The following is a 16,679-nucleotide window of genomic DNA, read 5'->3' as shown; positions in this document are numbered from 1 at the left end:
CAAAGCTTTGCTAAATCCTGACTCATCGCAGCTCTGGGTCACATGCTGCTGTCCCGGCCCTATCAGGGGCGTCTCCATCCTGCTGCTGCCGCCGCCGTTGGCTTAGAGGACACATCATCTCCCCTTGAGGTCCTGCATCCCTCCTCAGCTTCGTCCTCTCTCCTTCCTACCAGCACTTTCTCAATCTCTCGTTCACCCCTGCCCTAGGAAGGTAAGTGTCTCCCCACGGCCAGCACCCCCCTCACCGCATGCGTGTTTCTGCTCCCCACCCTGTGCCCTCCAAAACCCCGCACGCACTTTGGGGTCCCTGCGGAGAAGGACCACGGTGAGCGGCATTAACAACTGAACTCCCCGCACTTCCTCCCCCTGCTCCTCCCACCGATTTCTCCTCACCCCCACCCTTCTCACTTTTTCTTTCATATTTTAATTTCAGGTACTCCCTCCTTCCCTACCCCGGCAAGCATCATTTCAGGTGTGAACCTAGGGAATCGCAGGAGGGGGGCAACCGGCAAGGATAGGTGGTGCTCCCAAGGGCATTGCCGGGAGGTGCTGTGGGATGAAGCTTTACCTGGGGGAGGGGGGTGGCGGCGGGGAGGAGGCAAAGCTCAGTTTGGGCTCAGCTGGGGAAAGGACCCAGCCCCAGAGCAGACCAGCCCCCCCCCCTTCCACTCTCCCGAGATGCTGACATAAACACAGGCGCTCAGCCGGGTCCCAGGGAGAGGGAGGGAGGAGAGGGGATGGTTTTTTTTATCTGCACAGCCCCACATCACACGTGGGAGGGGGGCAGCAGGGAGGGGAGGTGACAGTCAAGCAAGCAATAGCTGCATCAGCCACGACGCTGCAGCAGTGCGGGCTTCCTGGGAGCAGTGCCCAGCCCGGGGGAACGGCAGCAGCACACGGGACCGGTGGCGGGGGCTTGGGGGAAAAGGTCTTTGCCATGCTGGCCTGCCTGGCAGGGAGGGGGAAATCTCGGCAGCGCAAACTCCAGTGAGACTGGTGACACGCAGTGCCAGGGAGCAGTGCCCAGAGGAAGGCACTGCAGCAGTGCCGGTCTCCTGGGGTGCCCTGCCCAGCCCCTCTTCAAGGGAGGCTGCCCAGCCTCCAGCCTGGCTCCTCTCTCCTCCTCGCTGTGGTCTACGAGCTCCTGCCTATGGCTCTGTCCCAATCCCTTATCCCGGCTTATCCGCCTCTGACCTCCTTTTAGGACAGTGCGGCTGATGCCGGGGATTTCAGGGTGGTTCTTTGCACTGTTAAAAGGAGGGAAAATGCAGGGGGACACGGGGCAGCCATGCAAGTGGAGAAAGGGGTGTGAAGGACTAGAGAGGAGAAGAGATCAAGTGAGTGATGGGGTGAGGCAGACAGGGCTGGATTTGGGCTTGTCATTTGGCTTCCTCGGAGCTGGCCCCAACAGGAGCAAATGGATGTGGGCAGAGAGATACGACCATGGGAAACGTGACCACATAAGCAAAGAGGCACTGCATCCAGCATGCGTCTTGCTGTCAAAGCTCACTTTAATGGGGTCCTGTTCCTCTCTCCCTCGTGGAGGCTGTTGGGGCATGGCCAGGGCACTGCTGCAAAGGGAGCTCGCAGCTATGCGGGCACGGCTCTGGAGGAAGTTCCCGCGGTGTGTGCCAGATGGCGTGAGGAGCACTGCCAAAGCAGCTGATGGGGGATCCCAGCCCAGATGGACATGGTGGAGGGCCCTGCGCAGGCTCCAGAGAGCCCTGGTGTCACCGGCTGAAGCTCCCCAGTATGGGAAGCTCTTCCTGAAACTTCAGAGCAGTGCCGTTTCCTCACGCCCCTGTGATTTCTACCCACCCCAGGCAACAGGGTCCAGAGCCGGCTATGGCTTCCCCCAGCTGCTTCTTAGCTATGTGTGCCATGATGTGTGCTATGATGTGCTATTTGCAGCATCCCTCTGCCCCTCACAACCCCTGGCCACCCCGTGCTGAGCTGCGGTCCTGGCTGTACCCGGCCAGACACACGCACCACGGCGTGATTCTGGCTGGGGCAAAACGCCAGCTCCCCCGTGCTTTCCCCAGCCTGGCCTCTGCGCTGAGCTTTGCGTGGGTCCGGCCCTGCTTAGCGTTGAATGAATCATCTGTGGGAGCCGGGGGAGGAAAACGTGGCGACGGCACAGGGTGACACGCACCTCGCTGCTGCTCCCTCTCCGGGGGAATGGCAGCTCCACGGCATCACATGGCCCCACAGCCAGGGGAATAAGAAGGTGGGATGGGGGGACTAGTTATTTTGGACCTCATAGGGACCAAACTTCAGCAAGAGAAGCTCTTTCAAACAGCCATCCATACCCACCAGCCTGTTTTCCACTTCAGGTTTAATTAGGCGCTCCTAAAATGCCAGGTTTCCTCACTCCTCCTCATCTGACAGAGACGCCTGCCAGTCACATTCGCTTCACCATGTCAGGAGCGGAGCGAAGGGTTGGGAGCCAGGCCCAGCCGCTGTGTCTGTGCGGGGCCATGTTCCCTCCTCTCCCTTCAGAGCCCTCTCTCCCATGTCAGGTGCCTCGGCCTTCAGCAAGATGGCTCCTCGGGCTGCGGGCCTCCTCCGCGCTCCAGCGACAGCCTGACCCGGTGGCTCAAGGGGGAGGGGGGCCATGGGAGCCAGGCTGGGCCCCACTGATGGGCTGGAGAGGAGATGAGGGTCCCCGGGCTGGCCGCCCCCTTGCCCTGCCCCAGGCAGCCACCGTGCTTGGCTGGCTCCCTGCCTACCGCGCACGGACAACACCACAGCCGCTCACTGCCTGGCCCTAGCAGGGACCGTCCTTGCCTCCCAGCAAGGGGAAGGGAGATGCTGGGAGCTGCCATCCTGTCCTTGGCGCCCAGGCGAGGGGCAGCTCCTGGCCGCACCAGCTCTGACCGCTCCCACTCCGCTGCCTGTGGGTGGTGTGGCACCCTCGCCGTCTCCACCACCCGGGCTCGAATCAGGAGCCCTGAGAAGGGGCAGGGCTGAGCCGAGGTGCAGGGAGAGCCCACAGTTTGTCCTCTGCAGCAAAGGGACAGAATAAATTCAAACAGACAACCAGTTCCTGGGCAACATCAGGGTAGATTCCCAGGATCTGAGTTTTAATTGCATTTTCTAAATTTCCTTGAGCCAATAGTTTTAGCTCCAGCTCCTAAGGGCACTCTTCCTCGAACTCCCTTCTCTCTGTCAGTGTCTTGCCGAGACATTAGAAGGGCGAGCACCACATTCTGGAGCCTCTGAGAGCTGAACATGTCCTCTGCCCTCCACAGACTCACCATGGCAGTTGAGAGGATCCACGCCCGCGAGATCCTGGACTCCCGTGGGAACCCCACTGTTGAGGTGGACCTGTATACACACAAAGGTATGCGGGTGAGGACAAGAAATGGAGGGGAGGTCCTGCCCACCCCAGCCGAGCCACCGCTGCACTCTGCTGAGAGCGTGGAGGGTCTTCTCCAGTGGACCCTCAGCAGACAGCAAGCCAGGGGAAGAGGCAGAGACCAAAATTCTGCTTGTGGCTGTGCGTGTGCTCAGCAACTCCAGCGTGTGCTCAGCAACTCCACACACGTGCCGGGCAAATCACGGGACAGCTGGCTGACGTATCTGACTTGAGCCACGTGCCTGCTAGTAGCAAGGACAGAAAATTTAGTTGACTTGATTTAAATATATTTACCTTCCTGTTGTAACCCCGCGATGCCCTGCTGCAGCTATACTTTTACTCCTGGGACACAAGCAAGCACATCCATGGCCATGCTCATGAGGTGGGGTAAGGTTTGTCCCGAGATGTCTGTGTGTACATGCACATGTGTCTCAACTGGGAGAGCTGCATCTGCGCTGGGCTGAAAGCTAGGTGGGCTGAGGGGTGGGGACCAGTGAGGGGCCAGAGCAGGCATCCGACCAGTCTCTTCCTTCTTTACCAAGGCAGAAACCCAGCCCCAGTATGAGGAGGAGGAAGCTGCTGGCAGCTGTGTGTCACGCTGCCTCTAAAGCCAGGAGGAAGGCTGAGGAGCCAGACTTCCAGCTGTTATCCGTAGTTCTGGGATCAGTGTGGATCCAGGTTTCTCAGTGTGGAAGCCCTGGGTGCATTTATTTCTGCTGCCCTGGTTATCCATCTACGAGAGGACCAGTCATGAGCAGCCAGCCAGCGCAGCCATTCATTTGCTCCAGCTGTTGCCACATCCTTTCCCATGACAGCAGGACAGTGGGCTGCTGCACAAGGGCTTTCTCTCCTTTTCACCCTTTGCTTGTCTCACACTTGTGTTTCGATGTTTCCCAGGTATGTTCCGAGCAGCGGTCCCCAGCGGCGCATCCACTGGTATCTATGAAGCTCTGGAACTGCGAGACAACGACAAGTCGCGTTTTCTCGGAAAAGGTGGGGAGATGCCTGCTCGGCATCCCATCCCTGGGGCTGCCTCTGTGTGGGGCTCCGCCGGAGGGTACCACTCATCCGCTGGCACGATGTGGATGTGTCCCACTGCCCTCAGGCAGCCCACAGAGGCACAGACCTAGAGTAAAGTGAAAGATCAGGCCTCGATCTTCCCTCACTGTCTCCCTTCCTCAGTCTATTGGTCCTCTCCCCCCTCTTTTCACTCTCCTCTTTTCCTCACCCCCTCTCTCTCTCTCTCTCTCTCTTTCTCTGTCTCTTCCCTTCTTTAGGGGTCCTGCAGGCCGTGGATCATATCAACAGCACTGTCGCCCCAGCTCTCGTGGGCTCTGTAAGGATTTCTCTTTGTTTTCCCTTGTCCAACGCTTACTCTGGTCCGTCTCTGTCCCCTGATCTCTGTTTCTGCCTCTCTTCATCTCACTGGGTTAATAGACATAGTGATGCTCTCTGTGAACCTGGGCACACCCCTCCTGCCCTCCATGCCTGTATGTGTCCGCAGCAATGTTTTCTCTGGGTGGAAAGGTTTTAACACTGCCTGGTGCACTGCGGCATCTGTACCACCTAACTAATCCCCTCGATGCTCCCCGTAGAGCTCTCTCCCTCTTTCAGATGTGCTCCTCCTCAAGCACTGAACCTCATCCACATCTGTGGCCTCACACCCCGTCATCCCACCCGGCACTCATATGATGTGATGAGCAATGACCGTATCATGCAAGGCCTGGCAGCCGCCCCAGCACCGCTTTGCAGAGCGGTGGTGTCACATCTGCAACCTGTTTGCACCTGAAGACCTGAGGCCTGCTCTGAGGAGAGCTGAGCTGGAGCCATATGTTACACCCCGTGGCGGGGCTGGCTGAGAGCCCCACTCTCTGTACCCCTGAAAAATAACCGGCCTGGTGGAGGGCTGCCTGTGATGGGCCTAATCCTGCTCTCCACCTCGCCCCTTGGGACGGCTCCATCCAGCCTACCTTTGCTTGCTTGGGGTTGAGCATGCACTGTTGTTCTGCCTAGCTTCTGTGTGACCACAGCACCACAAAGCTTCCTGGAAGCTGCCAAAAGGCTGGGTAAATCCCCAAGGGAGTCCAGTGTCCCCAGCAATGTGTGGCCTTGCCTGGGCTGCTGCTGATCCCCTCTCCAGTGTGGGTTCATCTACACTGCACTGCAGCAACATTATCGTGGTTGCCTAACTCGATTATATATCAAGGCACTAATTTCCAGAGCTTTGTGTGTATATGTCCCCTCACAAGCTAAAAAGGTCCCTGTACCTCCCGCTTCTCCATCAACGCCTCCTTTCTCGCACACCAGAGCCAGCAGCTCTTCTCAGGCTCCTCTTCTCAGGAACTGTTTATTTCTTGCAGGGCCTCTCTGTTGTGGATCAAGAGAAGATAGACAATCTGATGCTTGAGATGGACGGCACAGAGAACAAATGTAATTCCTTCCTCTTTTTTGGCCTGGGAAGTAAAGAGCATGGGAGGCTGCAGGGCTGGGGCGGGGGGGCACTGTCAGAGCCATGGTGAGCCCAAGGCTGGGCTGGCAAGGGCATCTGCTGGGCAGGAGGCTGCTGCCTGAGAAGCCTAACTCCTCCTTGGTTTTGCCCACAGCCAAGTTTGGCGCCAATGCTATCCTGGGAGTTTCGCTGGCCGTGTGCAAGGCGGGAGCTGCAGAGAAGGATGTTCCCCTGTACCGGCACATTGCTGACCTGGCTGGCAACTCTGATCTCATCCTTCCTGTGCCAGTAAGACTCCTCCATCCTTGATATCCACCTTCAGAAACTCCAAAGGAAACTTCAAAGGGTGTGTTGGGAGGTAGAGAAGGAAGTAGTATAGGACGGAAACATCAACTGAGTGCACTGCACTCGTCAAGGAAGCAAGCCAAGGCCTGACACTTGTCAGGTTTCAATACGGAAAAGAGAGGCCTGAGAGGGATATGGCCGAAGTTGTGGTGGGGGCTGACTGGGAATCTTACTCTTAGCACAAGAGCCAGAGGGCATCATGTGAACCCTCTGGGGCACAGTTGAAAACAAGTGTATATGGGTTGTCACACCAGGGTAGCTGCCCTGTGAAACTCCTTCACAAAGGGTGTTCTGGATGCTAAAATTTTCTCATAGTCAAGGAGAAAGGTCCTGGAAGAGAGATTAACGTAGCATTGCTGATAAACACATACATATAAACACTGCACAGATAAACACATCTTTATGTGAGATTAATAGAGATCTCTGGAGATCTCTAAGAGGGAAATGGGTGGGAAAGTCCTCTCCAGCCATTTGCTTTGAGCCACTATTGGAAGGAAGACTCCGGGCTTCCATGCCTTTGGTCAGATGCGTTGTAGCTGACATGTCGTGTTCCCTTGTGCGATGTGGCAGGAACGAGCACGGTGACTCAACTGAGAACCTCCTCTAGGTGGTGCCAAGACCGGTTCCTTCAGCTCTGATTCTCTTATGTTCTCTTCCAGGCTTTCAACGTGATCAATGGAGGTTCCCACGCAGGCAACAAACTGGCCATGCAGGAGTTCATGATCCTGCCTGTGGGAGCTGAAAGCTTCCGTGATGCCATGCGCATCGGGGCCGAAGTCTATCACAACCTGAAGAGCGTCATCAAGGAGAAGTATGGCAAAGATGCTACCAATGTGGGTGATGAGGGAGGCTTTGCCCCCAACATCCTGGAAAACAGTGAAGGTGAGAGCCCTGCAGAGATGGGGTACCCCTGCCTGTGATGCTGTGGCTTCCTAGAGCCAGCTCACAGCATTCTGCAAAGATTGGTTCAAAATATGATACCTGAGTGTCATTGACCTCCTGTGTCAGGAATAGTTTCTAAGCTCCTTCTCCTTGAGGTGGCCTTGGTCTCTCATACCCTCTCCATACAAACCTTTCATACTCATGCACGCCTTTCCGACACCTTCCCCCAACTTGTCTCTGACCTGTGGGATTGTATTTTAATTCCTCCTCAACCCTCTGGACATGACCTTCACAGCTCCTTTGCATGTTTCTGTTGTGCTCTGGGCCCCCTTCTACTTGTCCTGTCACACTGTCAGATTCTCAGTGGCGCTCAGGACCCTACCAGGGGAGGTTCCCACTGAAAGGCATAGCTCTCCTCATGGGCTGACTCTCCTGACTGCAACTCTCCTCCTCCCAGCTCTGGAGCTCCTCAAGGAAGCTATCGACAAGGCAGGCTACACAGACAAGATTGTCATCGGTATGGATGTGGCAGCCTCCGAGTTCTACCGTGATGGCAAATATGACTTGGACTTCAAGTCCCCTGATGACCCCAGCCGCTACATTTCTGCAGATGAGCTGAGCGACCTCTACCAAAGCTTTGTACGTGATTATCCAGGTGAGCTGCTGTGCTTGGCAGTAGGGAATCAGCACTGGTGTTGCATACTCAACAGGCACATCCCCTCTGTGTTTTTGGGGTGGAAGGGGAGGCAGCTTTGACTCATGTCTCTTCTGTTGTCCCTTCAGTGGTCTCCATTGAGGATCCCTTTGACCAAGATGACTGGGAGGCCTGGTCCAAGTTCACAGCCAATGTAGGAATTCAGATAGTGGGAGACGACCTGACAGTGACAAACCCCAAGCGCATCGAGCGAGCTGTTGAAGAGAAGGCCTGCAACTGCCTCCTGCTCAAAGTCAACCAGATTGGATCCGTCACGGAGGCCATCCAAGCGTAAGTGCAGCCTGCTGCTCTTGATGTCCTGTGTAAGGGTTGGTGATGAACCACAGCAGAGTGTCACGTTATCCACTGGATGCATAGACTTTTGTCTCTACCAGAGCGTAGGATGCTGAGGGTGGGAGGAGAGGGGGCCTGGATCTCACCCTGTGCAGGTGGTAGTTGTAGGAGTGGGAGCTACTGACTGCATTTCTTGCTCCTTGTAGCTGCAAATTGGCCCAGGAGAATGGCTGGGGTGTGATGGTGAGCCACCGATCTGGGGAGACCGAAGACACCTTCATTGCTGATCTGGTTGTAGGACTGTGCACTGGGCAGGTAGGTGAGACCCAGGCCATGCACAGGCCTGGGGGAAAGCAAAGGGGCATGAAGATAGAATCCCCTGCCACACCATGGGAAACTCGTGCAATTTGTAACAGTGTCTTACAGTGTTTATTTTGGGGAATGCTTTACAGATAAAGACGGGTGCTCCCTGCAGGTCTGAACGCCTGGCTAAATACAACCAGCTCATGAGGTAAGAAGGTCCAGGGATGGGAACACAGAAGAGAGAATGGGAGAGTGACCAACTGGGGTGGGAGAAGCTGAAAACCCAAGAGTAGATGGGGCTTGTGGGAGAAAGCCAGAAGACAAGGTGCAGAGATGACAGTAGGATCCTGGAGGGATCTCTGGAGCAGGCTCCTTCCCTCCTCCTTGGCATGAGGGTGCAACCCCACAGATGCAGCAGCTGGCAGGAGCTGAGTTCCTCCAGCCCAAGTCAGCTTCCTGGCCAAGGCACTGCCTCTCCACCACCCTGGTACCTCTGATGCTCCCTCACAGCAAAGGCTTGACATGTGCTGTCTCTCTCTCTCTCCCGCAGGATTGAGGAAGAGCTTGGTGATGAAGCACGCTTTGCCGGACACAACTTTCGCAACCCAAGCGTTCTTTGAACATTGTCCCCAGGGCACAGTCACCCTGCTGCTCTTTCCCACCTCACAGACTCTGAAGCTCCCTTCCCTCCACTGCTCCCTTTTTTGCTCTTTCTCCCCACTCCACCACCTGGTTCCCTCTCACCTCAAACTCCCTTGAGTTCAGGTGTCCCCAGCTAGATGTACCCAGGTGAAGGATAAGAGAGAGGCCTACACCCTGCCCCTTGCTTTGGGGTCATAAGCATTTCTGGATCTAGGCATCCTGTGTCTTTTGGTTTTTTTTTGTGCAGGGCCGCGTCTGAGCCACTCTGTTCACGTGTTAGACTACGGGAGCATGCTGCCCAGTGTGTTTCCCTTGTACGCCAAAGCATGTGCAGTGAACATAACGTGCGTCAGCTGGCGTGTTTGGACAAGTGTCGCACCTGTAGCTGTGTTCGGATGAGTGTCACCAGTGGCTCGCTCTCGTTGTGCATGTGTGTAGGTGTACGCGTACTGGCCTATGGCGTCCTCGTGCCCCAGGCGTGTGTTTGCACTGGGCCGTGGTGGGACCCGAGTGTCCCGTCCTTCCACCCCGAGTGCTGTGCTGTGTTGGGCTGTGCTTGCCAGCAGCTTAGCGTTGAAATGCACTGCTGTTCCTCACTGGGTGTGCGTGTGTGTGTGCTGTCAGTCTCTGGGTCAGCACGTAGTATTGTGGGGCGATATATTAAAACACATCCGTAAACAAGCCCATGCTCTCATTTGCTTCTTGTGACCTTTTTCTCTCTGTTCCCTCTTGCACTCCTTCACCCTCTTCTCCTCCCATAATGTCTGCTTCACCTTCCGGACAGCCCATGCTCAGCTGAGCAACAGACAAACTAAAGATCCCCTAAACTCAATTAAAATGTATTTCACACCTGAGTTGGCTGGCTTGGCCTGATGTTTCTCTCTACACCCCAGTGTTTGGGAAATGGAGACAACTTGCCATCGAAGCAGGAGAGGCTCACGCAAGAAAGGTAACCAAAACAAGCTGAGGGGATTGGCAAGAGAAAGAAAAGTCCCAGGTACCCCCACCTCCTTTCACAGCCTTGTCCCACAGCCAGACTGCTCTGTTGGCCCCCTGGCTGGGGAACAGGGGAAGGCTGATGGGAGGGGGGGAATTGCCCCTGCCATCTCCAAACCATGTCGCATGAAGATCTGCTGCACAGGGGTTTCAGTTGCCCCCTCCACTGATGTAAAGACCTCAGGGTGGGCCACGGGCCAGCGATGGTAAAGTGGAACTGTAAGTCTTTGGGAGAGAAAAAGCTGATCCTCCTCGCCCTAAAGGGGCTTGCAGAGCAGTGAATGGAGGGGTAGGTGGAATGTCAGTCTCTCCCAGCTCCATCTTGGTTCACAGGGGAAAAACAGCAGTACTTGTGGAAAGTAGTCCCCTGAGTGGTGCCCCAGCAGGCTAAGTGCCAGCAAAGCCCAGCGCCTGCTCAACGGCGTTATTCTGGATGGACTCCAATGGAGGCGGGAGGCTGGGCGGTGCTACTGTGAGAAATCCAACCCAAGCTCTGATGGAGAATAAACGATAAAACCACCTTGTCCGCTGTTATCGCTTCATGTCAGTAGCCCCTCTATGTACTCGGCCACACTCCGGTCCTGCAAGCCTTCCACCCCACTTCACTACAGAAATTTTCCAGACCCTCGCTCAAGCCACACCACCTTGTCTGTCACAACGAGCAAGGGCAAGGGTGAAGACAGAGGTTGCTCAGCAAGTCCCAAGCCCCCTCGACTGTGTCCTGAAGCAGACTTTAAAATCTTAGAATCCTAGAATCACAGAGGGGTTTGAGTCAGAAGGGACCTTAAAGATCACCCAGTTCCCACATTCCTGGCCTGGGCAGGGACACCTCCCACTAGACCAGGTCGCTCAAAGCCCCGTCCAGCCTGGTCTTGAACACTTCCAGGGAGGGGGCATTGAAATACAACACTTTAAAACATTGGCATTTCACTGCTGATCCTTTACTAACCAGCACAGAAAATGTAGTAAGTTCAAGAAGGGAAGACAAAAGGCTATGGCACACATGCCCAGAACAGAAAAGAGGGTGGGAGGGAGAATGTGAGGGTAGAGACAGGATTGGTTTCTAGGGGATCACTAGTGAATACAGAACAAATCTCAGTAGTAACGGACAGCTTGTGTCTCAGAAGCAGGCTATCCCTCGCCTGTCTCTGTGAAGCCTCCCCCCGCTCTGCCTCTCGGGTAGCCGCAGGGTAAAACTCACCCCAAACTCAAAGGCTGCCCCTAAAAGCCAGTGTATCCAGCTCCACCTCTCACATCCACAGGTGAACAAACCCGCGCAAACCCCGGAGATGCCGGGAGGCCTGCGGAGGCGGCTGCTGGCTGCGACGAGGATCGACAACAAAGCAGGGGGTGCAGAAGGGGACGGCGGGGTGCGCAGTGTCCCTGCAGCAGTCCCCCGCAAAAGGGTTTGTGCACAGCAGCACAGGCTTTGTGGAGGGAAGTGCGATCTGTGCCTGCGTGAGAGCAGGCTGTTTCTCCCAATTGCACACCGAGCTGCCATTTTCCTTTGTTTTAGGTGCTGGGGTTTTGCAAGCGGTGTGGCTATCACTGAGCAAGCAGGGCAGATTTTTGGAAATAAAGTTTCTTAGATCTCTTATTCCCAAGAGTGTCTGCCCCGTCCCTTCCCATTTGTCTTTTTTGTGCAAGGAATTAAATGAAGTACCCAGGGTAGTCTGCGTTACCCATTTAAATGCAGCGACGCTGTAACAGCAGGGAACCGGTATATACATCCCCACATTGTGGGAAGAATTTGTTAGGGAAGAGTTATCGCCTGTGAGGTATTGCCATGTCCCCGTGTCAGAGAAGATGTGTAAAAGCATTGAGGTGATGAGAATGCATTGTGCCGTAGCAGTGCCTCACCTTGGTGCCTTTTCTAAAGCAAAATATTTTGGCATCGATGGCACAATGTATATGAGGAATATATGACCCTGGCATGTTTACTTGGGTCACTGCAAATATTTATCCTTAGCCAATGCGTCACAAGACATATGCTGCTTTCTCTTTGCCTCAGTGGCAGAGATTTGTAAATAGTTTCTTCGTGAGAGAAATGTCCAAATGTTTTGCTATTCCCACACCTGAGGACTCCTGTTGTCTAAGCCGTCTCCATCAGATTGCTGTTGCTACAACGTGCATTCCATCAGAGCAGGAGGAACAGCACAGAGATGGGCTGGAGATGCGACAGTGTGAAGGAAAACATTTGTTGGATTAGTTTTCTTTCGATTCTCAAATTCTACTCTGCTTAGATGACATTTTCAGAGCAATGCCTGGCTGTTAAAGGGATACTTTAACACTAGCCCTGCCCCCCGACTCCTCCCCAGCCTGCAGTATTGTTCTTTGCTCTCTAAATGCGTGTGCCCATGAAGGAGCTGGAAGGAGAGATGTTGCTGAATTAGGCTGGCTGTACAGTGCACAGGGAAGCCTTAAGAGATTTCTGTGGTATCTTTTTATCTCTCTCCAGAATGATGGGGTTGTAGTCAACCTTGGGAAACCAACACCTTAAACACAGGAGGCTCTCAGAGATACTCATCTACTGAACATCTGAAAAGAGGTCCAAAAATTTGGGTGCTGGGTAATTTGTATAAGGTGATAGTCACCTTATTTGAATGAAGAGTATTTGGCTCTGATGCTGGAAGGCCAAATGTGGACAGGTTGGACAGGTTGTCAGGAGGATGTCATGAAGCTTGCTCTCTGGGCAAAGAGCAGCTTCAGAGAGCACTGTGCATCTCGGTGTGGAAGCAGGTGTAACTGTGTGCCAAACCATGTAATTAGGGAGATGAAACCCCTCTGTAAATGATGCAGGTGCCCTAGTTTGGGATAAACAGTGTGCATCTTGGGGGTCTCTGCTGGTGCAGTGCACAATTGTTCCATTACCAGTCACTGAGCCATCTCGGCCACAGGGACAGCCATTGTTGGGAGACTGGTGAGACCAGGCAAGGAGGTTTATAACCGTCTCAATGTTTCATTACCAACAAACATCAGTTTGCAGGTATTATGTGTGAGAGTTTGAGAGAGGAAGCCAGGAGCAGCCATCCTGGGTGGACCTGGTCTTGGAGACCTGGAGAAGGTCTTTCCCCAGGCCTAGCACAGACCTTGCTTGATTATTCTTTTCATCAAGGAGACTACTACACGATGTCTGTCTGCACTGTGGAAAAGGGAAATGGGGCTCTGTTGTGGTTTAACCCCAGTCAGCAATCAAGTCACCACACAACCGCTCACTCAAACCTCCCCAAGGGATGAGGGAGAGAATTGGGAAGAAAAGAAAACTCTAGGCTCAGTTCACTAGGATAGCAAAGGAAAATATAATAATATATATATTATTATTATTAATAAAAATAGGAATAACAATAGGAATAATAATCTAAAAAAGAAAGAAATTATGCACAGTTTCTCACCACCCAGCAACCTGATGACCGATAGAGCCTGTCCTGAGCAGCAAGCACGGAATGAAAAAAAAAACTGCAAATGATCCCGAAAAAATTCTGAACAGTAAGAGAAAAGTGAGAGCTCACCGGCCCACTGCCACTTAAATCCTGAGCGTGACATTTATGGCATGGAGTACTCTCTTTAGCCAGTTTGGATCAACAGTTCCAGCTATAGCCCTTCCAGCTTCCTGCACCTGCACCTTAGCAAAACCTGGGAAAACAGACAGTGACCTTGGTCTCTTTAGCAACAACTCATAACATCAGTGTATTTATCAACATTCTTCACATCCAAAACCCAAAACATGGCTACTGAGAGGAAAATTAACTCCATGCCAGCTGAAATCAGGACAGGCTCTGTGTCTTTTCAGAGTTTCATAGGAAGGCTGAGATGGGAAGGGATGTCTGGAGGTCTCCGCTCAACACCTGCTGACAACAGGACTAGCTACAGACCTCGATCAGGTTGCTCAGGACCTTGGCCAGATGGTACCCGAGCATCTTCAAGAATGCAGATTCCCCAGCCCCTCCAGGCACCTGTGCCAGTGCTGAACCACCCACAGGGAGGAGGTTTTCCCTTTATCAAGTCAGAATTTCCCTTGTTGCAAATTTTGTAACCATTTCACTGTGCATCTGTTAGAAGAGCTTGTCTCTGACTTCTTTATACCCCTCACCACCCCCCACCCCCCCAAAAAAAATAGCTGAAGAGAGTAATTAGTTCCCCCCTAACCTTTCTCACCCTGGAGAGACCTCCAGGCGTGACCCATCTCCCTGCTCCAAGGAAGGTCCGGCTGCACCCCAGACAAGCTTGGTATCTGCTTGCCACAGACCCAGAAAAGGTCCTGACCCAGCTGCACTTGTCTTCAGTCACTGGTCATTTTTCATCCCTCTGGCCAAAATCCTTAAGCCATTAGCGGAGATGCCGCTTTTCGTCCACAGGTAAGCCCTCAGAAGTCAGGATTACACAAATACAAGTTCTTACCCTGCCCCTCCTGTTCCTGCTTCTCTTGTGAACCACCGCTGATATCTTTTCATAAAGTAAGACCACAGGAAACAGACCACCTTCGGCTGGCTTCTTGAAATAACACTAAACCTAGTAAGATTTTCATAAGGCATTAGTGTGTCTGCCTCTTCTCATATGTCAATAATAAATGACACTAAAATATTGATAATAAATTTAACATTTGTTTAAATCAATTTTTTTAACTCAAGCAGCTGACCTGGTTATGGGAGATGATGACACAAAAGCCATTCGGGGCTTGACTTTGTGGCTGAATAAACTTGGTGTCACACCTTACTGATCCAGAAGACCCTGGGACTGAAGCAATACCAACCACTGTAGCTTTTGCAGAGGCTTTCCCCCAAATCACAAACCTTAGGGATTGGGATATTTTGTTTAGCACCCAGAAAACACGGATTTTGGTAATATTTTTCCTCCTTCATCCATCATCACTTTGGCCTCTAAGGGTCACACTCATTACGAGCTCAGGTTGCCAGGATGTCAGCTCCTAGGGTAACAGTTTGAAGCAGCTGTGACAACTGTGAACACTGCTACCTCAACAGCAATAATAATGCTAATAATAATAAAAATAATCATCATCTTTCTTGTTTTCTGAGGCTCAGCTTGGTGAGACACTTAGCAAACCAGATGCTGCTTACCTCTGTGCTTGGGATCAACAGGGTGTTCACTTTGGCACAGCACCTCTGCAAAACAATAGCCTTAAATATTTCGGACTGACCACCGAAAATCAGTGGGCAGCTTCACAAAGCTTAGGCAGAGCTTCCTCAAGCCCTGGCTCCACAGGGATTTTTTCTGGAAACCAGAAAGTCGTGAGGAACAGCAGCAGCCCGGGATTACTGCTGACGGGGCGGGGGCTGTCGGCAAGGGTCCAGACCAAGCAGTAGGTCGGGGAGAAGGGTGGATGGAAGAGTGAAGGAAGGCTGGGGACACGAGGCGCGCTCGCATCGTGCAATGGGGTGCTGGGTGCCAGCGGGGCTGGCTGGGGGACGTGAGGCACCAAGAGCACGCTGCATCCAGGATCAATCAGGAAGCCCCAAAATGGCACGGTACCCCACCCTGGGGAGAGGGCGTGGAGAAACGCTTTGAGAGCCATCAGCTTACAAGGGTGTTGCGGGGACATTGTTATTAATGTTTTCAAAGTGTTCGGGTGATTAGCACTACAGAAAAACCCACGAGGAGGAGATGAATACATCTGTATTCAGTGCCGACTTTGGATGCCGTTCAGTAAATAGCGCTCGGAGCCATGTAACGGACAATAAAAACTATTGAATAAAAACCCGCGGAGGGAGCACCATCCAGTCCCGCCGGGGAAATATTTCGTGATCATCCCGAGAGGCTATCAGAGTGCAATACAGGGGCTCGCCCACACGCACACCAAGTCTCTCTGATTTAAACGTGCAGACAGACATGCCCGCATCCCTCCGGCGCAGCCCGGCTTTCGCTCATACGGCCCGCCATCGTTTCGACATCGACAACGGTCAGTCAAGGCAACGTTTGGCCACCGGTAGCTTCTCCGTGGCCCGCGCCCTCGGAGCAGGCGGTGGCAGCGGCTGTATTTGGAGGAGACCCGTCGCCGACTTCCCGCTGACAAACCCAGCGGGCTCCCCCTTCCCCCATTGTCGGCCTTCGATGGTAACTTTTCCCAAACGGCCTCGGCGGGGCTGAGCTCTGCCAGCGAGGAGAGGGGACGGCGGCCGCCGGCCCGGTTTGCCAAGCACGCGGGGGAGGGCGCTGACATGTTTTTAACGTTCGGGTGAAGCCGAGCTCCCCCGCAGCCCACGGCCGCCTTTCTGGCGGCGGCGGGGGGCGATGTGGCGCCGCTCGAGCGACGCCCGCACCCGCCGCCTCCCCGCTGCCCTGACCGCGCGCTGCCGGGGGGAGGGCGGGCGGGGGTAACTGGGACCACCCCCCCCCCCGCCCCCTCCCGCTTCCAGCCCCCGGGGCGGCCCCGTCGCCCGGTGCGGGCGGAGAGGGGCGGGGCGGGCTCCCCCCGCCAGCCCCCGCACGAGGCTCTCCCTTTGTGCCGTTGCCTGGTTACCGAGCGGGGGGATGGGAGGCGGCCGGGCGGGGAGAGGAGGAGGAAGAGGGGAGGGGAAGGGAGAGTGCGCGCGCTCGCCCCGCGCGCTGACGAGCGCCAGGCAGGCGGCCGCCACCGCCCCCCGGGAGGCCCAGCCGGGCCCGACCGCCGGCCTGACCGACCGACCGGGGCCACAGCCCCCTCCCGCAGTCCGGTCCCGGCCGGCGGTTCGCCCCCACACCTCCCAACCCCCGGAGGCTCG

At 54.5% G+C, this 16,679-nt stretch overlaps 1 protein-coding gene across 1 annotated transcript; it reads left to right on the top strand.

The window, feature by feature from the left end:
• Positions 1–55: 55 nt before the first annotated feature.
• On the top strand, positions 56–9,821 carry ENO2 (enolase 2). The gene is made up of 12 exons (XM_010116190.2): positions 56–211; positions 3,252–3,343; positions 4,256–4,351; positions 4,636–4,694; positions 5,719–5,788; positions 5,962–6,095; positions 6,812–7,034; positions 7,492–7,689; positions 7,818–8,019; positions 8,229–8,337; positions 8,475–8,533; positions 8,876–9,821. The coding sequence occupies exons 2-12, from the start codon at positions 3,259–3,261 to the stop codon at positions 8,943–8,945; spliced, it is 1,305 nt and encodes a 434-aa protein (XP_010114492.1). The 5' UTR covers positions 56–211; positions 3,252–3,258; the 3' UTR covers positions 8,946–9,821.
• The last annotated feature ends 6,858 nt before the right edge of the window (positions 9,822–16,679 follow it).

The sequence above is a fragment of the Chlamydotis macqueenii genome, chromosome 1 (assembly GCF_036417535.1).
Source record: "Chlamydotis macqueenii isolate bChlMac1 chromosome 1, bChlMac1.mat, whole genome shotgun sequence".
In the NCBI taxonomy this organism is placed as follows: domain Eukaryota; kingdom Metazoa; phylum Chordata; class Aves; order Otidiformes; family Otididae; genus Chlamydotis; species Chlamydotis macqueenii.
Note: the sequence above shows the minus strand (reverse complement) of the source record. Positions and strands in the feature narration are given on the sequence as shown.

What these genes read in the sequence shown, in the direction of transcription:
- ENO2 (XM_010116190.2), top strand. Translation starts at nt 3,259, where the DNA reads ATGGCAGTTGAGAGGATCCACGCCCGCGAGATCCTGGACTCCCGTGGG. An exon ending in CCCCAGCTCTCGTGGGCTCT is followed by an intron (nt 4,695 to 5,718) that starts GTAAGGATTTCT and finishes TATTTCTTGCAG; the next exon opens with GGCCTCTCTGTTGTGGATCA. An exon ending in TAGGACTGTGCACTGGGCAG is followed by an intron (nt 8,338 to 8,474) that starts GTAGGTGAGACC and finishes AATGCTTTACAG; the next exon opens with ATAAAGACGGGTGCTCCCTG.